Genomic DNA, 24851 nt, shown 5'->3' on the forward strand with positions numbered 1-24851 from the left:
CAGGTGCTCCCAGAGTCCCCATCACTGTCAGTTTCTGACACTTTCTGGCCATGGTGCCCCCAGCTCAGAGCACTGCCTGGCCACGGTTTCTCTCTGCATCACTCCTGGAACGCCAGAGCTCTGTGTCCTGTAACTGGCTACTTGGGAGTGGACCCCCACATGCTTGTACAGAGGTTTTTAGGTATCAATGACATTTCTACCTTGGACACAAAGTTGTGTGTATACAGAGCTCCTTTCAGGACTGATGTCTCCATCTAACTTTAGGAATTGTAGTATCAGCAGTAGCACTGAGCAGCTAGAACCTGTCCCTCTGCTCCTGTTTCTAAACTTGGTTTGTTATCTAATCCAGCTGCATTTCACATTGATTTGTAATAATTACCTTCACATATCTGAAGACAGAACCTAACTAATCCCTTTTTTTTACTATTGATCACCACTCTTTTATTTTTGTTTTATAATTATGTTTTCAGAATATTTTAACTTTAAAATTAGTATTTTTGAAAACAAAAACTATTCAGTGCACCATATCAGTAATTTGAAACTTCCTTCTCCACTGAAAAAAAAAAAGAAACTAGAAATTTATCTATCCCATATGTGTTAACATAGTATTATCTGGTGATCTGAGAATCCTGTAATGGCACTGAGCTGCTCAGGAGTGACTGAAAAGCACCTCCAAGCCAAACATGTTTTTCCTGTCAGTCAATGATCCTAGGAGTTTTAAAAGGATTGCTCTTGCAATATTGTTTCTTTCAGTGATGTTGTAGAACTTGAATACCTGCAGGTTGCTGGGCGACAGTTGTTTTCTCATTTGTGCTTATACGTTTTTCATTACATTTAAGAGCTTTCCTACAGACAAGTAGCATATGGTATTGGCTTAGGAGATGAGACTCTAATGAGATACAGAACACACTAACGAAATGCATGCTAAATTGCAATGATGTGCTTGTGTTGGTAGCATGTGATATTGTGAAATTAAATTCCTGACAAGACAATACAAACAAATGCACTTCAGCCAGCATGCATGACCAAACTTGTTTGCAAGTTGGTTCAGAAGACAGGACAAGCAGGAGGCTGCTGGAAGGGACATGTGCTGGATTCTTTCCTCATCTGCTACTGTTCTGCTGTGCAACTTCATAAAAGTAATTTCACCTTTTTTCTCTCATTTTGCACATGGACATAATGAGGCATGGTATTACTTAGTTGAAGATGAAGAGATAAAGTACTAAGTTTGACTAGTGGTGCAGAAGGATCTTCTAAAAACCATTGCACTTATCTTATATGCATTGCAATTTCAAACAGATAGCTAAAAAATAAAAATTGCAATGAACAGCACAGACTGTGACTAAGTGATATGTGACTTGCTGTATCCTGGAGCCTTGCCTGCTATTTCATTAGCACCACTGAAAATTTCATGTCAGGGAATACAAGAGCCAGTCTTCTATTCAACTCAAGAAGAGCGGGTTGAGCCTGCAGAAGGAAACTAATAGCAACATTTCTGAGTACCTCTGACACTTCAGCTTTCATGCCTGAACTCCCAAATCACCCATTTTTTGCAAGGAAGAGTAAAAGTAGTAACACTAATAATATTGCTGTGAGTAGTTCACAAGGTTTAGAAGGGTTTGGAAACATTGTTACTCTGCCTTGGGAGAGATTAAAGAAATTAAATGTTAGATTCCAAGGCAAGGAATACAGATCTAACAGATAATAACTTAGATTGCCACCATGTGGAGGATAAAATGAAGCTGAAACTGTTCCAGTAAGACTCCACTTGGGTTATTTTACCACTCTAAGCCTCATCTTGCCCTCTCTAAAGTGCAGAGAAATACATGTCAGAAAAATCAAGTATGTAAACAACTTCTTTTCCTACCATGCTTAAGTAGAAACCGCCAGCTAATTAAACATAGGAGTTTTCATTCACTCAGCTTTCCCAAGGCATCCTGAGTCTTGTGGTGTCACTGTATTTTTAAGGAATAGTTACATTTTATCTCTTTATGAAGAGTTTATTGAACTCTGTTTCACCTTAACAAAGTTTGGAAAGCTAAAAGTAAAAAAAAAAAAATAAAAAATTGTAGCACCAGTTATCAAGAAATTGCATTTTTCAGGTACAAAAGTTTTCTAGGAAGTATGATTAGATTTGAGCTAGAAGGAGTCTCAAGCCAAAAGATTGAACAATCTGTGAGCCTTAAGGAAATCCAGATCTCTCTGTGAACTTTGTGGGTCACCTTTTTATATCTGTGGCAGCATTTAAACTAAAATCTAATCCTGCATGCAATTTTACCTATTTAGAACTAGTGTGAACCAGAGCTGATAATTACAGTCCCAGTTCTACCACACGTGGGCATTGGGGGGGAAGAAAATGTCTGAAGAATAGCAGTCGCATCATCCATAACATACCTCGTAGATACACAAACTGCAAGTGAGTGCAGACGTTCTTAAGATAGCTTTAAAGTAGGTAACTCTGGCAATTTAGCTTCAGAAGCTCAACACTAGCTAGCTCTGGTTATCACAGCAGATGCCAAGCTGTTCTGCACCACACTCATCTTCACAAAACCTTTACCAGTCAGACAGCAGAAGCCACCTGAGGCAACTTAGAGCTATCCTTCATGTGCAACACGGTGGCCACATACATATTTGTGGACAACACTGTGCTTTTTGCTACTGACATACTCTGTTAGCTGTTTTTTAAAAACATAAATCTCTGTTTTGAAGCTAATAGGAGGAAGTACTTTCTTGTACTTTGCAAACCAAAAGGTGTATAATAATGTCTTATTACAGTAGTTGTAGAGCAGAAAGAAAAATCAGTTTAATTTACAGTGAAGATTTTAAGGGTATGCTTTGACTTGATTGATTTTGTTGAGAACTGCAAGCTGGATAAATACAGGTTGGGCAGTTTCTGGCTTCTAAGTTACGTGCACTTACTGAGCTATCCGAGTGCACTTTCCGTGCCAAGGCTCCACTGTGGTTCTGTTGCTGTGGGAAGTCCAGGCAAGAAGTAGTGTAGGTAAGCAGGGCCCCAGAGGCCACTGAATTGAGTTTACCCCAAACCCAGCTCACATTGTCTCTTAGAGAAGGGGTAAGGCCCAGAGAATACCTTTGTTATTTCCTACATGTAAGTAATTATAAGGATTCCTTTGGACTTCCAGTGCCTATGATATGTGTAGTTGCTTTTGGCAGGGAGTTGTTAGGATCAATAAAGATTTGTGGAGACTTTTTCGTATAGTTTTGATGTCAGCCCTGCTGGCACATCTCTTACCTTTAGACAAACATATTGTGCTGTTCTGAGAGATACTTTCCAAAGGTGCTACAGAGTCGCCTTAGGATGATGATTCCTGGTAAAGAGAATCTTTTGTTCTCTTGGCGATGCACAAAGCATCATCTATGTCCACCTAACAGGTTTTTTTCTAGGTAAATGTCTTTTAACAAGCCGAATTAGAATCAAATTACATTCAGCTATTGAGATCTTGCAAAGAAAGAATTAAGATTGTCAGCCTTACGCCTGTATATTTTGCTTTGCTTGAAAAGTCGACTAAAGTACAAATGCTGTACTTTGCCCTCTATTCTCAAGAGTACATAAATGGTATTTATATACATGTACATATATATATCTTAAAATTTATATTGTTATCTATATAACACATACATCCTGTTTGCAGATGTTCCAGTGATATTGAGACACTTAGTAAACTATACAGAAACATGTATTTTCAGTCTACATAGCCACCACATTGCAAGAAGAGAAAGATTTTATACCAAGGTGATTTTTTTCAACAGTGAACAGTAGCTCTTCAGTTACATTCTCACTCTCTTTATCAGGTCTGTTACCATAATTAAAAATCTGGGCATGTTTTTGCAGGATAGGCATTGTGCATCTATACTATGGAAACATGCTTATCCATGAGCATGGAACCAGGACGGCTATGTGCTTAGAAATTCTTTCTGCTTTCTATTATAAAGAAAGAAAAAGAACAAAACTTCCTGAAAGAGTTTCCCTCATTAAATATTTACCATTTCAGCTCCAGAGTGAAGAAAGGTAAGCTCCGAGTCATTACTTTTTATTTTTAGTATCCAATCTACTTGGAAATGAATGGAAGGCAATAACCTTCAAATCCCTTTAGAAGTTCTGAGTGACATGAAATAATTTATTTGAAAAGCACCACGAGATAATGGAGGGGTTGGTTGGGAAGTATAAGACACCTTCCCATGAATGCCCATTTTCTGACTCTACTTTTTCCATATTTAAAATTGGAACTTGAGATAACAATATGAATTGATTTTTTGTAATTGTTTTGTGTTATGTTAATTTAAAATAATCAGCTAACGCAGCAGTAATGACCACAGAGGACTGTTTTTTTTGAACAAAGATAACATATCATTGATCTGGTGCTGCAATCATAAGCTTCAAAATACATCAGAGATTTTTAAGGCCACAAGGAAGTGTTTTCATCAGCTAGCCTGACTTACTGCACATGAGAAGCTAAGACAATTTCACCCATAGTTCCTGCACAAACTGTGTTGCTGGAAAAACACAAATACTTCTGTTTGTAAGGGCTTCTGAAATGGAAAATAAGGCTTTATGCACCAGACTGTATATTCTCCAGGCAATTTTAACTTCATTTGAAAGCACAGCTGAATATTTCACTTAATTATACACTCTGACTTGAGATATTTATTAAAATCATTAGTGGATTCTGGAAGTAAATGAAAGAGATGAGTTATCAGTGAACATTTGAGTAAGAAAACTGAGCAAGAAAACAGTAAAATGCTAAAGTATCATTGACCCAGTGCAGTTTTAAGAAGCTAGGTCTTAGAAATAAATGCAAAGAAAGGCAAAATGGCTAAAGTCTTAATCCAGTGAAAGACTAAAACATGTTTGTGATTTCAAAAACGTGAGAAGTTTCATCCAAGGCAATGAGACTGTTACAAGTTTCAGAAGATGGACTCAGCATACGCCCAAGTCCTTCAGCAGATTGGAATCCAAGTGCCTGGTCAAATTAATTTATTTTAGCATAGAGGTAGTACAGAGTTTATGAGAAGCTCAATAAAATAAATTACAAAACAGAAAGAACTGTAAGAAAACTTTTCAACAGTCATGTTTGTGGTATTACCTAAGGATGAACCACAAATAAGGGTTCCACGGTGCAGTGTAATGCACCTCACAAAACACTAGATACCACTTGCTCTGCAGCACATGCAAGTCAAAGAGAAGAAAACCACATTATTTTCATGGAAACATTCTCTTCCATTATCTTATTGTCTTTCTTTTTACTTCCCCTTTTTTCATTCTTTATTAGATATTCAGTTATGTTGTTGTTTGTGTTTTTTTTTTTTTTTCCCAATGCATGTCTTTAAATTGCACTTATTAGCACCAAAAACTACCACTGAAGACAACAGGGCATACCCCAAATATTGCAGCACTCCTGCAGGTGAGAGGTGAGAGGTACCACAATACCGTTTTAAACACTGAAGTGCTTTTTTTTGAAGAAGCCAGAGTACATAATTGAATGGAATTTCCATCATTAAAACATAATTAAGGTTGTGAAGCCCTTGAGCATCTTAAATTGTGGTGTGATACAATATTTATCAGGCTTCAGAACACATAATCACATCTATGACCATCTAGCCATGTTTTGCTTTTTCACTGGGTGAGATTAACCCTCTATCACAGTTTAATGCAGCTGAACTTACCACTTTTGTGTATGACACTTTAATAATTATGAGGTGAAAGAGTAAGGACTAGAACTGCACAGAAGGCCAAGCCAATGAAGTGCCAAGAAAACACACACACTTAAGCATTCATTTAGAAAGATGCCTTATTTATTTTTTTTTTGCTATTAATGAATAATGGAGCTAATATAAAATTCTGACAGGCATAAACCTATTGAATAATTCTGATACTGCAATTTACAGGTGACTCAGAAGCAATACATTGAATAATGCTTAGTTTTATGGAATAAATAATATTTTACAAGCCAGGAAAAAAACACATCAAACAACAACAAACGCAAATCTATAATTCATATGGCTAATATTTCAGGTATTTTGAAGGTAAGTCCACACATTTCCTGCAAATGTCTATGTGTCTACATGAGCAAGGCTTTTAAAAAAACCAAAAAACAAAAACAGGTACAAATGACCTTCAGTTAAAAACTTGGCAACCACTTCAAATTCTATTAATTCTATTTCTAAATTTAACTTTGTCATGTATACTTATTAAGAAAATAATTCACCGCCTGGGAGTCTACTCTAATCTATCATAAATGCTGAACAATTTTTCAATGTATCTGTTTTCAGACATTGGCACAGTATCAGCTTCAATGACTAGGTCAAATTCAGATTTTGGCAGATGACACTGTAGGCTTTAATGACAGATTTGTGAATCTGCTGATGAACTATACTACTATGGTTCAAAAGATTTATGATTATTTTGATTTTCTGTCACATTTAGAAGTTGAGTCAGAAAGATCTTGTGAACTGTACCCAAATCAGAACAAAAGATTGTCACCCTTAAGTGTGGACGGCCTTCATTAGACATCACAAATCCTGTTCTGAGTTTCTCTGTTTTATTTTTTCAAGGTAGAGAAGACTTATTCTGGAGGGGAAACAAATACAGCCACCACCATGTTATTCCATAGTAATAACTGTCTGTAAACAGAGCAGGCTTTTAACATTAGAAACTAAATATTGTTTAAAAGATTTTTGTGTGCTACGATGTTAGTTCTTATACTTTAATTTGTCATACATATTATATGCATGCAGTAAGGTCTGTGTTGCTCATCAGTCAGTAAGGGAACGAATATAGACACAATCTGTCTGTCTAAACCAGACAATGGAGATAAAAACCAAAATTCCTTCCAAATTTAAAAGCAGGAGCTTTAAAATGGGGCAATTTATCCAACAGCTCAACGTATTGAGGACTAGGGATGCTACATGTTAGAGCTGAAGACTCAGCTTCCAATGTTACCAATGCAACTATCCCAATTTCCTACAGCAGCAATAGAAAACAGAATTGTACCTGTTGTACACAGCCTAAACATGGAAAATTTGCTGGGCTGGACAGGCAAAACCCCCCACCTCTTAAAATGGTGGAAGTTCTTCCTAATCTCTCCCTAATCCTGTCCCTACTGCTTCCTAAAATCATTGCTCATCTTCATGCTGCCCTTCAGAGAGCAGCATTAGCTCCTTTTCCTTCCCTTGTGCTCTGCCTCTAGCTCAGCCACTGATGAGGGAGTTTCACAGGTTCTCCAGGCAGTGCTTTCCAGCCCTTGGATTGAAACTAGGAGGTAGATAGAAAAGCTTCCCATGTTAGAGACATACTGGGAACCATTTTGAGCCATCATCAAGGAACAGCTTAACAGGTGGACAAAGCATGGGGGGTGTGAAGTGGGTAAATGCTACCTAGACTACACATCAGAGAAGTGATTGCTTGTTTTGGGGGTGGGGTGGGTGAAGCTTGTGGACTTGATAACACAGATCAGTTTTTTCTGTGACCGCAATGCAGAAATTTCTGTGCTAATCTTGGCACTGACATTGAAATTGATGTGTGTGGCCTTTAGGCAAAGTCACTTAATCAATGTGCTTGTAAAAGGACGATAACAACACTTATTTGCCTGCCTGAAAAGGATGTGGTAAGGACAGACTAGTTAATGCTGTAAAATACTATTTACTAGTAATCGGAAATAGCATTATACTGCAGACTTAAAACTCTCCTTGACTGGTAATTGGAACAGCTGAAGAACCAAACAGAAGCCTGAAATGTTAAGCTGATAGAGGTTTCAGCTGAAGTGAAGGTGGTTAATCACCTTCCTTTGCATGGCGCTAATTCTGCTTTAACTGAGGCAGTAAATATAAAAAAAAGTCTCAAGCATAATCATGCTCTTACTCAGAAACAGAATGAGGTGACATATTATGGGGTTCACATTTAATTCACTGTGTAATGAGCCACTGATAAGGGGTCAATGTTTTGGGATGCGGGTGCACTCAGGTGTCCTGAGAGCAGCAAGAACACTGCAGATAAGAAAGAATCAGATAGATCATTACCATTTTCAACACAGTTAACATCCTTGCTCTTCCAGATTAAGTAAGGTCTGTAACTTGCCTTTAGATATTGTAGGTTAAAAACATGAGAAGTCCTGAGGGTGGAAGACGAATATAATACTGCAGAGTGGCATGAAGTAGATTAGGAAATGAACTACAGTAAAATGGCTTATCTGTGAGTTGTGCCTCTTTTGAGGCCTCAGCCTGGCACCACTTGTCCCACAGATGTTTCTCTGTGAAGGGGGAACATAAATTGGCTACTTTGGGTGGCTAAATAATCATGTCCTCCAAACCAATTTCCTTTTTGTGATCTGTAGTGCTACCAAGAATTATCCCATTAAAAACAATCGTGTTTAGTTAATGCAGTAACTGAAATAAACAGCCTTAGGTTTCTCTAACAACTGTAGTAAAGGATCATAATTTGATCCTTCCATTGGCAGGGTGAGTCTGTGCCTCTGACTTTATTAGAACTTGGGGGGATATCTGCTTCATGAATATCACATGTATCTCAGTTTAACTGCTTGATATTTTCATTATTAATTTGCTTGAAATTAATCAAATCAAGGAAGCAGGGAACCAGACTTTTATTAGCAATATTTCCGATAATATGTCAAGAGTTATGAAAAAAGAAATGGTGGAATTGTTAACTGAGAAATGACCTAGTTTGCCTATCTTCAGGTTACAGCCCTGCTTTGCAATTTTAAGTTTTACAACCAGAACTCATGGAAAACCAGTCACCATGAAGGAAACGGGTAGCTAGCATCTCCAGAGCAGCAGTGAAAAACACAATGAAGAGTGCCAAGTGGGGGATCCATGAGGCTTGCAATGCTGCTTAGCATGCCAGCAGCAAGTCAACTTACTTCATGTATTGGAGTGGACAAACTTTTCAGCAAGACACAGATGGAGAAGCTTATTGCCATTTGCTGCAAAACAGTTCTAGGAAAAGTTGTGAGTCACTGCTGGCCTACTGCCTAGACAGCAGTGTCATGCAGAGGAAAATCCTTGTCTTACTTTGTTAATAAGGTTAGAAACTTAAGATGATGGCTCTTCGTGGCTCAGATGAAAAGTTGTAGTTGTAGGACATTAAAACTAGAAAGAATCAAATGTATTGAAATCCAGCCATTTAAGGCATTCATGTCCAAGGACATTTAAATGCACGAATAAAGAATACAGGATGCTCAAGGCTCAGCAGGTTTAAAGGAGAGCATCTTGGGGGAGTTCTCCTACCGTAATACACGATCAGAACCCTGTCACTTGTAAGACTGTGCATTGAAGAGATTAAGAGGCAAGGTCCAGCAACTGTTCTTGTCCCACAGGAGACAGTACAATTGGATATAAAGGCACTACTATCTGCCATTCATTGAAAACTTAAAAATATTTCTGGGAATACTTGATTAAATTAGTTAAAGAACTTGCTCAGTAATTTATTGTTACTTTGGGGTTTTGATGATCAGAGAAACAAATAATTTGAAACAGTATTTGAACTAGTCATGCCAAATCATTTAGCACCATCAGTGTGGTAAGTATCCACAGCAAACAGGCATATCATGCAAGTTCAGTCAAAACAAGCCAATGGAACCCAAATATCCAGATATGAATGCTAGTCTCAGATTATCCGTGGATTACCTACAGACCAAAAACAATGCACAGACACGATTCTGAATTCATAGAAAAGATTTTAAACAACTGGAGAAAAAGTTTCTAAAAGAGTGCTTTGCATTTCCCATCAATACCACAATGGGTCACAGTTAAATATTAAAAAAGTCTTATTTTTTGTCGGGTTCTTGTTGAAAAATTGGCCAAGTTTCAGTAAAATAATTGCAAATTTATATTAAAAGCATGAAAATAAAGCACTCTACATTATGGATTATTTTTTCTAAACTCTTCTTCACCGCTGCAACAGCAGTGGTGGCCACTTTCTTTGAGTAACACGCTCCTTAGCTAATATTTTTCTTGCTAATTATACTGAGTTTATTTACCATTTTTTCCACTAGCACTATGTGCTTTGAAGGTATACTGAAATTGTTCTTCTATATTGTGTAATTTTGTGACAATGATGACCTGGAGATGCCCCTTCTATTGGGAAAACTCTGTAGATGGATTGCATTTTTTACGAGGAACAGGAAATGCTTAACTGGATTTTAGACAAGCACTGCCACTATCCAGTGCTTGGTAGCTTCTTGCTTGCCTTGCAACTATAGTAGTTATCCCCAAGTCATGCATTCAGCAGTTCATAAACTCTAGACATCTATCTACATACATTTGAGAAAAAAAAAATAATATCTTATTTCAGCAGCTGAAAGAAAAGTCAAGTAATGCTGCATGTACTACCAATTTCTTAGGGATGTGTTCTACTTGCCGTGTGCTGCACGCTGGGAAGTGAGTCAAAAGAATTATTTTAGCTCAAACAGAAGGCACTGTAGCATACATCTTAACCTGTGATTATGCTGTGATTCTCTCTGTGCTGAGGCAGAGGATACGGGAAAGGGTAAGGGTCCTCCTATGGAAATAGAAAACATAGATGTGGTGATGTATATACTTGCTAGCCCTTCTTCCTTACCAAGAGCTTCCCACGTGTACTGTAGGAGTGTTTTGCCTCTCTGCCTTCAGGCCGCAGATGTCTCTGGCACTGCTCACCTCAAGTTCTAAGGTTCAAGTGTTTTCTAATGTGTTTTCTGCCACCAGTGGCAGTGGTGCAAAGCCAGTAATTCAGCAGAGGGTCATATGAGGTCCAGAACAACAGTGGATCAGATCATCGGAGTTTACTGACTCAGAAGTTCTGTGTTCAATTCAAATCCTCTCTATAAAGAAATAGGTGCTGTTTTGCTTAGAACAGAACCATACGTTTTTTACAAAATCTTGCTTCACTTTCCCTGTTTTTACTTCACTAGACCTAGTTACTCCAGGCAAGTGACAGTGTTAATCAACAAGAAACTCAGTTTTTACTGATATAGCAGCAAGTTATGTCATTCTGCCAGCAAAGATAAATTCACTGAGTGTTATGGTAATTAGTACCTTGGAAATGGAGACTTTCCATTCACCTTTAATTAACTATTCTTAGGACTGAAAGTATTTTCTAATTTGTGACAGGAAAGGGACACTTAACCTTAACTTGTCAAATTTAACAGCTGGATCAAAAGTGTTATAGGAGGGGGAATTCCAAGTCATGTCAATTATACAACACCACATGAAATAATTATATTTGTTTACCCTTTAGAAGGATATGTTCTTGAGGGTTAACTTTTATGTCCTGCTCCTCCAAACATTACTATGTTCTGACTGTGCTGCTTTTGATTTTTAAATAGCTCTCACAGCTACATGTTCTGTGTATTATCTCTAACTATAAATGACACTATTATATTTATATGCAGATAGCACATTCTTGGAAGATTTTTTTCTTAACTAGGTTTACAACGTAAGACAAAAGAAATTAAGGGCTTTGTTAAATCTTCTCTGACATAATGGAAAGTTATCAGAGAAGACTTTATACTTTTTACTAATTGAGCTAATATACAATGTAAAAGACCTTTTGAAAAGAAAAGAATAAGAACAAAACTAATCAAACCTCATTCAGTTAAACTGAAAACTTGCACTTGAAGCAGTACGTAAAATACATTAACCTGAAAGGCACCTGATTCAAATTTATAAAAAGGCTTGTCTTCATGTTTCTGAGTATTGAATAGGTTATAAAATGAATGTAATTTACTACAGAAATACAACAGAACCCACCTCAGTTCCCCACTATTGTGTGTCAGTGTACAGAGAGGTCTTGATGTTAATGAAAAATTAGTCCCCAACATACAAATGAAATAATGTGAACAAGTATTACAGATGCTAAAAGCTGAAATACTTCAGTTTATTCTATAGATGAAAAATTGAGGCAAGACACCCAACTAATGATTTAAGTTCATTTGAAAAACATTTTTAGATTTAAGAAAAACTGTAGACAAAAGGTGAAGGTTTTTCTTCTTGTTTTTTTTTTTTTTTATTTAATAGAGATGTTCATGCTTCATTCTACAGAAAGGAAACTAGAAAAATGGAAAACAACATGTGGCAGTTATTTTTCTGTTGCTCGCAGTGTTGGGTTTTTTTACAGTTGTGAATATCCACGCTTCATTGTACAGAAAAGGAATGACTTATTCTGCAACTCCTTACAAAACCAGAGAAATATTTTGATGACACTTGTATTCCACAGTTATGTTCCTTTACCAACATGCACGGAGAAGCTATAAAGCCTATCTCATCCATCGGCATCAGGCTCAATTTTCTTCTGTGTAACTAAATTCCTTAAGGATAGCAATGCCACATGTCAGACTGTAAAAAAAAAAAAAGGAAAAAAACACATTTAAACAAAACAAGCTAAACAAGTGATAGGGAGAAGATAAATATGCAAGCAAATAAAGCAAGGAAAAATACTAAAAAACAGGGTATTAATCTGGGATATTTGTACAGATATAGTAAAGGCAGTATTTATAAAAACAGAGGTAGCATGAAAATTCCTAAAACATGAAAGAATTGTAGAGGAGAAATTGGCTGACAAATTTTATTTCAAGCAATGTAATACAACTCAAATATAGAGTTATTCAGAAGTCTTCAGGTAAATATTTTTCAGAGCTGCAACTAACCCAGCAATTTGGACACAAAGAGGAAAAATCATAGCGTTAATATATTGTAGCAGTGCCAGAGTGGTTTCAATCTACCACAGTATATATTTTTGACAAGCACAGAGACAAGATAAGAAGAAAGCCTGATTATTTAAAAATACAAAGAATGTGCATGGTATTTTATAGTGCTAAGAGAAGAAATAAATAGTTGGTCTTGCTTCTTCCTCATTTCCAGGAAGCCTAATGTATACCCTCATCAGTCAAACCTTTTAAAATGTTAGGTACATTGGATAACTTAAACCAGATGGATAGTCACTGTAAGCACCTTTTAACGGTATGATTGGAAAAACAATTTTATTGTACAGGAGGTTACGGTCCTTAAGCACTGGAGGTTTCCTGGATGACAGGAAAGTAGTCACAGTTCACAGAAACTAGATGTATGTACAGGAAAAACCAGGGAAGATAACGAGTATATTTTGAAACGACAACTGATTAAAAAATAAAGGAAACAGAACACAGAACTGAGGATAACTAAGTTTTTGGCATTATGTAACACATATGATATGAATACAAAGAAAATTATGGTGGGTACTGCTCAATTATGTGCTTTCAATTAGACACACAATTAATTTAAAGTAAGAAAAGCTAAAACATCTAATGTAGAATCACACAGGTAATACTTGTCCTTAAGTTGTGCAGAGGAAGATTTTGTATTACAAGGATGATGGTCCTGATTTAGAGAATGACAGCTCCCAGGATGGAAACCTTTGTGAGCTTTTCTTGTGCATGTGATGAAACAGACGACAACATAAAGTTACTGAGGAGACAGCTGAAGGAGTGCATAGGTTAAGAAGCAACAGATCATTCCTGAACTGTAAGATCTACTCAGTATTTAACTGTATGCAGCTGAAACAGTGGAAGAAGGAAATAGAACATAATTCTAACATTTTGGACAATGATCTTGTGAATGAAGAAATCTCTTAATTTGCATAATTTAATGCCTTAACTGCAAAAGGTAAACCAGCCAGATAATGACCAACAAAAAAATGTCAGTAGAGTATCTTAGTGTGGTTTTAATGGGGCTAAGAATGAAAGACTTTTGAAAGGATTCCTGCTTTATAGTGTACTAATATGAATGGTATTTGACTATTACCGACCTGATTGACCAGAGACAGTGAACTGTATCACTGATTAAAAAAAATGTTAAAGCTATATAAGGTTGATATTAAGACAGAAATATGTATCTACAACAATAATTTTGCCTAGAACACTGTGTTATGAGAGTCAGTGATGACACAAAATAAATGGCAGATGGGTTCTAGAGACTCAGTATACCCACTGGTCCACACGTAATTTTTCCTGCCACAATTACTCATCTTTCAGGTTCTTTAAGGAAGAGCTGGAATCAAACAAGACATAAAAATATTTGTAATTTTTCACCAGGATAGAACATGTTGAGTACTTAAGGATTTCTACAGTATATTTATCTAAAAACAGTTGGTTAATTTAAGAGAGTAGTGCACAGGCAGCTGATCTGCTCATGGCCCAATAGTCATGGATATAAGGCCTTTCAAAACCTCTTCAAGAATTTTAACTTAAATTTGGCAAATTCTGCAAAACCGGAACAAATAGGAAGAGATACTGGAGTCAGGTTATTTATATCATATATTTACAAACTACTGAATTGCAGGCAGACTCTAAAATAGGCCTTTATACTGCGATGTTATAAAAGCACCACTTACAGGTGCTTTACTCCAGTAGCTAAATGACAAATTTGAACTTAATGATGCAATGACCTCCAGTTCTATACAGCTCTGCTGACTATATATTTCATCAAAACTACTGTGAACTTGAAAAACCAACCACTGCTTTCTGACCTGTCTCCTGGATTCTCCACTAAAGAACTGCAACTTTAGATCGCTGAAACTACTGATTTTAGTAGAGTTAACATTTGTATAATAGAGGAATAAAATTACAGAGGATGGCAGATATCTGCTGAGAGCCCTGGAGTAAAGATTGTGTTCAATACTCAAACTAGCTGGAAATCAATGAGAGAGAAGCAGATGGTGTAAGAAAAAGGTTGAAAAATAAAACCAAACGTACCCAAGACTGAGGAAGTAGAACCCCCCAACATGAAAATTGTTCTCCTGAAGACCTCAGGGGGTGATGACTTGTCATAAAACAAGTCACCTCTGTGAAGTTGTGTGGGGGGGCTAAACTACTGCGACACCAAAGTACAACTTGATCATTGGGGATGGCCTCCCAGCCTGGTGGAACTACAGGACAAATGGGAAATGAAGAGCCTGGATGCTGTCTGAGAAGATAATGTAATGAAAAAAAGATTGAATAGCTGGCATAGGCTGTGATCTATGCAATTTAGAAGGCTATTCTGATTAGGCAGAAGGAGAGGATGTGGTGCTAACTAACAAAGCAACTGAATATTCAAGCAGGAGATGCCAGAACTGCTGTGAGAAGCGTGACTGCTCATGTGTTATGTCTTTCTGCAGGAGCCGATTGCAAAAATGTAAGAAATATCTGCACTGAGTAGCTGGTTAAACTAAAATCAGATTGGGCAGTGCTATCAACCATTCCTTGAGTAAGATTATGTGACTGAATCTAAAATCCAGGGAGAATTTTGAGAGATAAAAAAATAAGGCTCAGAGATTTATCAAAGAAGGGAGTTTGAAACTCAGGAATGCTGACTGAGAGCCATCAGCCCTTAAACTATTCTAATGGAATTGGGATCACATTACCTTGGAAAACCAAAGAGTTATCTGTAGAATACATGATTAATAATAAATTAAGGTGAAAAATTATGGATAATTGTCAAGATTGCTATTTGAATTAAAATACAAATATTTAGCCGTGTCCTGGTTTGAGCCTGGATGTACCCTCCTGACCCTCATCACTCTACACTTTCTCTGGCAGCAGTCTGAATTTTATGGGACTGTTTGCAGCTAAGAAGAGTGCTGTGCGAGTTGCTGGGGGTGGGGGGAGGCGATAGGGGTTCTGTACATTTCCTGAACACATTTGTATGTAATTGCATATATTTTCTTTTATCATTAGTGTTTAATTAAAGCTGTGTAGTTTAGTTTTCAATCCAGCCAAGTAGCCAAGTATCTCTCTTTCTCTCCCTCCTTCCCTACCTGGGAGGGGGAGGGGATGGAGAGCATTGTTGTTGAACCCAAGTCAAATGGTGACAAGCTGTTTGTTACCAAGAAGAGACAGAACCAAAGCAAAACAAAAATAGGTGGAGAATTACTAAACTAATCTAATAATATGAAGCAAATTTTCTTACTATGTAGTAATGAAATAGTTGTTTCATTACTATGTACTTCTTTACAAAGCATTCAGGAAACAGAAATTCAGCTAATTAACCTGGATATCCTAGGAAACTCATATTGAGGGAGGTGCTTTAGCCTGGATAACTAGGATAACTATTAATAATAATATTTTCTTATTTGATCTTCCACAGATAGCATAAGAAGTCCCTTCCAAATGTATGAACCCTGTGAGCTGCATACCGCTGAGTTTTCTTCACTGCGTATTTTTATTATGATACATGCATATAGGAAAAGTTAAAGCCATAGTACTTTTCTTTTTACTCAGTTGCCATGGCTGAGTTTATAAACAAAAGCAAAATATAAACCTAGGTAATGAGACAAAGGATTCAACCTAAGGGATTCATCTCCAGGCAAGAAAAAACCTATTTCTGAGTGAACAGAGATGCACTTCTTACTAATCCATGAATATTTATGTTCCTAACAAAAATATGTGTGTATATGTTTGTCTTGGATGAAGCTTTCTATATTTATAAAATATAGAATTTTAAGTGCTCTCAGAAGAAAAGGTCAATTGCTGAGGTATAAAAATATTTCCTATGGAAAACTGTATTGCAAACAATACAATCAGCTATGGCAACAGATTGCATACCTGTAAGTGTAGCTTTGCATCATTGGGATTGTGAAGACTGCACCTTCATTTATTGTAGTGGTGATATTTTAAGACATGTAGAAAATGGTGGAAATCAGGAGTCCCTATACTTAAGTCTATATTATGTAACTTCGCATGAATATTCAACTAGAGCTAATCAGGTAACTTTAGAGATCCACAGCTACAGCATTTCTGAGATGAAAGATGTGCATTTATGAAGATGGATTATTGAACATGACAGATGTTCTTCATAGTCTTTTTAGACAGATTCCAGAAAAAAACACCTCAATGCATGCATTACGTATATAAGGATATTAGTTTACAAAGGTTTGTCAGTTGCTTAGATCAGAATTTGAGATGTGATTATGAAATTGCTTCAGTCACTGTGCCATTATCTATGTAGGATTCAATTATGTTCATATACATCCAGAAATCACTGTGTGTAAAATGCTCAGTGACAGGCACACAAGCAATGTAAAGATACAAATTACATCATTACCTTAAAAGTAAGACTAGGGTCTGTGACATGCGCAGAAACCTGAACTTAGCTTTATATCCTACAGTTGTAATTTTAGTTTTTATACTAGCTTATATTTATAGTAGCTTTGGTGATTGTACAATGGTTACACGTCATTATACCCTTAGACCCTTAAGTGTTATCATCACACAAGATCCCACAGGAAAAAGTGATCGTTTTCAAGAGCCATCAGTCAGTCCTGTTAAGAAGCTTGAAGTCATAGGACAATTTGCAACATCTCAGCCGGACTCATTAAACTATTAGCCTGTGCTTAGCAGACCATCTATCAAAAAGGGGAACTTTAGTCTGGTGCATGTGATATTTTGCCATTGCCATTGCTTACTGCCTGAGTGACTACTGCTAAACTCTGAGCTTGCTGTCTGTGAGTGCCACTGGGGGAAAGGATCTGACAGCCTCAGGCAGTCCCCGCATGACCAACAGAATCCTTAACATCAACTGCATCTGGGAGAGGCTGTTGTGCAGTTGTCGAAATTCAGCTAGGAACCTTAAAATTGAGGAGGGAGACCCTCACCCCTCCCATGAACAGTGTATATGCCCCCATCTGCCTGATGAAGACTTGAACAGTCAGCCTTAGGACCTAGAGGCATGCTGGGAAGGGGGAGATAATATTAAGAGAAAAAAAACATAGGTGATGGAATGTTTTCTGTATAACAATTTAAACTGCACTACTAATGAGGGTGGGGTTTTTACCATAATAATCAGATAATCTGGACAATTATACTGTTAAAACATTTACTGAACTACCAGTAAAATCTTAGTCCCAAATATGGTGTTTTTTTCTGCCTACAGAAAAATTCTGAGTGTAGCGTGAAGGAACTTGCCCCAGTTCCATCTTTCTGTTCAACCAAAACACAATTGGTCATACCTGAGAATTGATTTGATCAACTGCCACTGACTGCCATTAAAAACTAAAACTCAACTCTTGCTACCAAAATCTAAGACTGTCTGCAGAAAGCATTTTGGACTTCCGAAAGTTCTGCACTCAAAAATCTGCACCAGATTCATCTCCTTTTACTGTGGTTAACTCTGTACACACTTAAATTAATGAGTGCAACTTAGGTATTAGTCTGCTTTTTGAAACCTAAAATAGTTCTACACATACTAAATTTATATTGACAGAGCTGTCAGGGCATTAGCAATATGAATCCCCTCCTTTCTTCTCACCTCACTTGATCTCCCTCAGGATTAGATGTGTTACTCTCTGGCAACCTCACTTTCTTTTCTGAGTAAAAGGCCAGACAGCCTAAATCCCTGTAGTGTTTCAGGAAGGAATGGCAGACTATGCAAGCAGCCTTCAAGAGACCTCCTAGGTAAGATTATTTCTCAGGAGGAAACACCTGGCAATGAACAAGAAAGCAAAATGGCTGCTGAAGCTGTGGTGTTTCATTCTTAATTCTCAGTGTATTGGATTTAAACAATACAATATTTGCTAGTGTTAATAAATTGCTTGTTTAATAGCAATATATTGTTACAGAAGCCCACTGCAATAACAGCAGGAATGTTTCTCTGCAACAACTATCCTGGAGAACTCAAGCTACTTATTTCCTAAGTGTTAGAGATAAACCCACGTTGGTAAGACAGAGGTGACAGTTACCAAGTATTGTGGATATCACATTAAGGAGAGAGTCACAAATGTTTTATATTCTTCCCCCAACAAATAAATACATATGCAAATACTAGGAAATAGCAGTTTTAGCACTTGTAGAAGGTTGTTAATATTGACAGTAATTACTTTTAGAAATACTTATAGAAGGCATAAACACAACAGAATGTATACAACGTCCAAAAATATTACTGAAGTTTTCCTGCATTTTGTATTTGTGAAGTGCTAAGAAATTCTTACTTGAATCTAAAGAGTTTCTGCTAAATTAAGTTCATTTTTAGTGAGACTCATAGGCATTTTCACAACAAATACTGTTCTACATCTGCTGCTATTTTAAAATTGGAATCATACTTTGAAGTGTCTTGATTACTGTGTAAACACCTATGAAAGATATTTACATTTCCTAATACTCTGTTATACAAAATAAGAACACCAAATCATAATAATACTGCAATATTGTGAAAGCAAGAAGCAGACATTATCTAGGACTGTCAGCTTGTTGGAATGTGCTTTCATTTTGCTCTGCATGGTAAGTGCAAATGGCATTCCCATCGCCCACGCTTACTGGAATTAGACAATTTTGAAACTGGCTTTTTGGTATTTCAGGTTGTACATTTGTTTTGATGGCAGAGGTAACACCTTAAAAGATTTGTCTAAATGAAAACTCTACATTTCTTAAAAAATTCAAACACAAAACAAAATCCCCAAGCCTATAAACCAATTAACAGATACACAGATTCTTGGAATGTTTGTTGCAATTTTCATGGATAACATGCTTTGTTCTTCATGTATGATCAAACTGTTGAATCCTTTCTAGAAGTGCACTTTTAATTACGGATCTGTGACATGCTGTTAAAGTATTGTTTTGACAGCAGCTGTGTAACAGTGACCATTTTTCTCCTATGAGCCTCACCTTGGGAGAATTCAAAGATAGTGATAAGTAGCTAGTTTAATCACCATTTTCCACATCTAACCTGTCTGAGAAGACTACTAAGACAAATTATTTTTAAGGGGGTAATTTGTATTGTATTTTGATGACAATTGTGCATTAATTTATTATGGATTCTTGAAAAAATAATAGGGGCAAGTATGGCTGGCCAACGCGGCAAAATAAGCTAGCTTGCTTTCAAATTTTGAATTCCATTTTGTGTTATGTACTGAATGTACAGAAACCCACTCTAATGGGGGAAGCTCTAATGTGCTTAGATGTCTGACATCTCTAGAGCAGACACAAGGAATACTTCAAGAATCTGTTCTTCTGCAATAATGAAATGTTAATCTTTTTGAATGGCTGCCTCTGTCCACAGAAACACTTTTTCTTGATAGTCCCCACTGTGGGATCCAGGGGAGGGAGAGCTGCTGTACTGCTGTGCTTCTCAGTCCTTGGCCACGGACTACTTATATTTAAGACATAAAAAGGTGAGATAGCAATAAAAACACACACACATCTCCTCAAATGCAAGCATGCAAACTGGGCCAACCATGTCTAGATGTAAAAAGGCTTTCAGGAAAAGGAATTAAGAGTTCTGCCCAGACTGAAATCATGAAAAGTTTGGGATATAGCCTTTAAGTATTGAAGATACTTAATCTTCTTAAATTTGATCAACAGCAGAGTTAAACTATATCTTACTGTCTTTGGTACCTACCATCTCTTCTCAAGCAGATTAAACTATGAGTCTACAAACTGCCCACAGCTAAAATGGAGCACAGCTGATCTAACATGCTAATGAATACTTTGTAGTATTTGGGATCACATTGTATCATCCTCATATGGATATCTGCAATGTTTCATTTACGTACATATTGGAAAAAAACTGGGCACACATAATCCTTGGCTATTGTCCTCTTTCTCTCCCTACAGGCTAGAAGATAAAGCCAGGAAACCCTTACTATAATCCTGCTCTGGCAATCTGTGAGAATCAACATGGCAGGAACCACACTGTAACTCATGTATGAGTTGCCTACTTACCTATCTCAAACGTATGGGATTGGGCAGTCTAGAAATTAGTAGTGCATGACAGCTACAGTGCAGAATCCTGCAGCCCAAAGATGACTCTGTCGGGTCTGGAAGTGCCTTACAAAGCCAGGTCAGGACCAGGGATCATGTTTGCTCTGAGCCACCTAGTTCAGAAGCACATGCAAGAGCCAGTCAAGGTCAGAGACCACACAGATCTGCTCTGGTTAAGATACAGACACTATTCATTATAGAGAATTCAAACCACTGCCTTAATGAAAAAAGATTTTTACTTAACTCAGTTCCTACAGTTTAGCATCTCTGTGATCTTCTGCAAAGTAAGTGCAAAGTATTAGTGAATCAAAATTAATGTACTGCATGACAAGGGTAGCCATTATCCTCTTTCTTCAATGCTTTCCAGATCTTGAATGTTAATTCAAAACTTTTACTACTAGTCAAACTTTGCACATTTAAAAAAAAATAATCTAAATTGGTGTTATAATAACCTTAACTATTCAGCATTGCTATGCAATATTTTAAAGTATACATAACTTAAGCATAACCAGCCTTTGAAAGATTAGTTTAATGTGGATTGATAATACTCCAGCCTTGGTGGTAACTGGGTGCCAGAAACATCCCTTAGACACCACTCCTATATGATGCATTGCTGCTCCCCAGAAAGAACAGTTACTACAAACAGTCCTCCTCTTCCCATTCCCACTGGCAGCAACAGTTGCCAGCTTTGTACCAATCTCTGACAAATGCACAAGGACGCTTTCAGCAGTTGGTACAATACTAATTGTTTGAACTGCTATTTTTGCCTCCAGGTAGAGGACTAAATGGAGGTGTCCTGAGGGCCAACCTCAGCCTTTGAGTCCCAGCTAGATTACTGTGTAATAATCATAATAATAATACAAGCCTTAGTATCTTCAAGTTATTTGCGACAAAGCAGGCAGATAAAATTACGCTCAAGTTGTAAACTGCAACATGAGTAGATACAAATGGTATGGTTATCAATTTCCCAGCCCAGAGTGTTAAATATAGCATTTGGGCTTTGTCTATTACAGGGACAGAGGCTATTTGCAGAATTTAACTCCTTGAAGTTCAAGGTTGCTTGGATGTGAGGCTGGATATTGTGTCATTTCTACTTAAAATTTTCCAAATGAAGCTTAAGAAGGGGTGCCTGTCTTCAGGGAGCCCAAAGTCACAGCTATATTCCTACTGTTTACACAATTTGCTAGTGCTTATTTATAAATCTCTCCCTTTCATTTATTCCAAACAGCTAATGAATGCTGTGAATTGCTTGAGCTTCTGACAATAAAGAAAACCAAAGGGACTGTTTCAAGAGTGAAGCTCTTGTTTCCTATGATCATGAATTGAAAGGCTGCAGAACTGCCCTATTACCTCCTGTTCAGGTGATCTCTCCAGGAAGCGCCAAAGCAGCAGCACAGGTAACACTTAACTATTGTAAAAAAACCCCAGACAATTTCCCGGCTCTTGATTATGGACTGGAACTTCTCTCCTTTGAGTTTGCCAAACTAGTTAACTGTGAGAATGACATATTTGCAGAAGAACAGGATGCACACAGTATGATGGAAGAAGCAAGAGTAAGATGGTAAGTTTGGTTTAGCACAGGGTCTAGAATCACTGCCACTCAGAAAGTTTTGAGAAGCATAAGTAATTTTAAAAAGTCTTTAAGTCTTCAGTGACACTGAAAAAATGGTGGACACTGAAGAAAATAAATCCTCACCTATCAGACCTGGGTGTGATACATAGTTCTGCTACAGCAATAACCAAACAAAAACTGCTTGGGTCTCCTGCTGGGGCCACTGCTATAACAAACAGTAGTATTGCCCTATTCATTCTAAGAACAGGGAATACTTGTAAAAAGGACAAAAGTACTTGAATTTTTACATGAGTTATTAGAAAATGCTGCAAGGAAGGAAAAATATGTAGTTAAACATATGCTGTTGATGAACCAAATCATTATGGAAACTTCCATTGTAGTCAGTTTTATGTAAAAATATATAACTCGCTAGTCTTCAGTACACCAGGGTGCTGTTACTTATCTGGCAGACAGGAAGGAGAAGCAGCACTAAAATTCAGAGAAAACCGTGACAAAGGAGATGAGTTACAAACTGAGGCTAACAATTTAAGAGACGGTTGTGGAGACAAGGTAAGGTATCTAGGAGCTGAAAAGTTTATAAAGCCTGGCTGAAAAACATTCAAAAGAGGCCTCTAAATCAACATGCTCACTGCACGTGTAAAAAAAGCAAAATTGCCAGACCTTAAATAAAACTGCTAAAAGCTGGCCTAGAGGCATGGTCGGGCTGGTGATTAGTTGCCTTGGATATTTGGTGGCCCATCAAACTGAGACATGCTAATATTGGGTCACAAACTTCCACAGCAATCTACCTGTGCTATTTGGTGTTCAGAGCTACACTATGATCAGCTGAATTAATCTTACTTTGATTATGATTCTTTGTGTCCAGTAAAGCAACATTTTGCTGTATAGACACAGTGTTTATGAGAACTCATGGATGCCCCCGGAGTCTTGTTTTGCTGAGCTTGTCTGTGAGCACGCCAGCACCCTATCAAACAGTCGAGAAATGTATTCCAACACTCATGATGACACCAAATCTGGTTAGAGGCGGGTGAGGGGGGGGCGTTTGTGTGCGGTTTTTTTGGTGTGTGGGAAAGCAGAGTTCACCCGGCAGCAGACACACTGAAAAAGACATCAAAGAGGCACAAAGAAAACAAACTGGGAATCGCCGAGCGACGGCAGACAGTCCCCTCCTGCCGGCTCTGCCCTGCCCGGCCCTGCCTGGGAAGGTCGGCTCAGACAGTACACTTGTTAAATCTTCTTTACTGACACAGTAAAGAAGTCCTCTCTCCTCAACGCCCAGCAGCGGCAGCCGGGGATGCAGCTGGGCAGCCAGGGCAGCAGCACTTCCCCGCCTCAGGGGTAGCTCCGCCAACGCCGCGACCCAAGCCCGACCCGCTCTTACCCCGCCCCGATCCCCCCGCCCCGTTTTGAAGAGAACGGCTCTTTTTACATCCACCACCCCAGTGCCTCTCCTGCTTCCCGCTAACAGCCCCTGCGGGCGGCGTCCCGGGGCTGCGAAACCAAACCCCTCGCTCGTCTGAGCCACGGGGACGCAGGAACATAGTCCCGTCCCCCTCTCCAACACCCTCCCCTCTCCCCCGAGGCACCCAGAGCCTCGACGCCGCCGCACCGCTGGGGTGTGGAGGGTAAGCGCTGCGCGGCCCAGGCGGCTGGCACGGCGGGCGGGGAGGGGCGGCGGAGGCGGCCGCCTCCCGGCCCCGGCGGGCTGCCCCGGCCGGTGGGCGGCGCCGGGCGGTGAGAAGCAGGGGGCGCCTCGCCCGCCAGCCCCGGCCCCCCTCCCGGGGTGTATATAGCGGCGGCGCGGAGCGGCGCGGATCCCGCGGTGGGCAAGATGGCGGCCGCCGCCAGCACGCAACCCCCAGAGCCGCCGAAGCTGCAGCAGCTGCTGAAGCGGGACCCCTACCTGAGCCCCTTCGAGACGGACTTCAAGCGCAGGTACCGCCCTGCCCCCGCCCGCTTGCTGGCGGCCTAGGCCTCCGGCGCGGGGAGGGGAGCGCCGCCTCGGCAAGGCGAGGGGCGGCTGGCGAGCAGGCGGTGTTCGCCCGCCTCTGGGGGCGCCGGGGCGGGCGGTGTCCCCTCCCCCTCCCTCCTCTCTCCTCCCCGTCGTGGCGGGGGCTGTCCTTCAGCCAACGCCGCGGCTCCGCTTCCAGTCCCGGCGGCGGGGGAAGGGGGGACGGACGGACGGGCCCAGGCCTGGGGGTTTCGTGCCGGCACTCCCGACGCAGGCGCCTCCACCGCGGCCGGAGCCGCTGACGGGTCTCGGCGGGGCCTCCTGAGCCGAGCGGGCAGGCCGCTGCAGGGAGGCCTCCGCCGTGGGCCTCTCCGCTGGCGTGGCCAATGCTGCAGGCAGACAGACCATCCGTCCTGTTCTGCGCCGTCGCCCGCGGCCTTTCCGGCGCTTTAGCCGTCTTCGTGGTCCCCTTTGGGCCCGCCTAAAAGCGGCATCGTTTAGTTATGGTGGGTGGAGAGCGGGAGGGGGAGTGGTTCAGAGGCGAGACTGGCCCTTGGAGCGCGGGCAGGTGCGCCTTGGGCAGCTTGTGAGAGCGGTTCGCCGGGCA

At 39.3% G+C, this 24851-nt stretch overlaps 1 protein-coding gene and 1 long non-coding RNA gene across 3 annotated transcripts in view; one reads left to right on the forward strand and one right to left on the reverse strand.

Moving 5' to 3' along the window:
• Window positions 1–11859: 11859 nt before the first annotated feature.
• Window positions 11860–24700, reverse strand: LOC127394387 (uncharacterized). Of its 2 annotated transcripts, XR_007891622.1 has the most exons (5): window positions 24197–24700; window positions 23134–23391; window positions 22071–22212; window positions 20682–20833; window positions 11860–12348 (listed from the first exon to the last, which is right to left on the reverse strand). It is a non-coding gene; the product is annotated as an uncharacterized LOC127394387 (long non-coding RNA). The 2 variants fall into 2 exon arrangements; XR_007891623.1 differs by lacking the exon at window positions 23134–23391.
• Window positions 23895–24851, forward strand: part of GBE1 (1,4-alpha-glucan branching enzyme 1) — a 160184-nt gene continuing 159227 nt past the window's right edge. Inside the window, exon 1 of the mRNA XM_051640281.1 lies at window positions 23895–24228. Coding sequence (XP_051496241.1) covers window positions 24125–24228 — 104 coding nt within the window. The 5' untranslated portion in view covers window positions 23895–24124. The remainder of the gene's footprint in view (window positions 24229–24851) is intronic.

Source organism: Apus apus, chromosome 1, assembly GCF_020740795.1.
Source record: "Apus apus isolate bApuApu2 chromosome 1, bApuApu2.pri.cur, whole genome shotgun sequence".
NCBI classification, from domain to species: Eukaryota; Metazoa; Chordata; class Aves; order Apodiformes; family Apodidae; genus Apus; species Apus apus.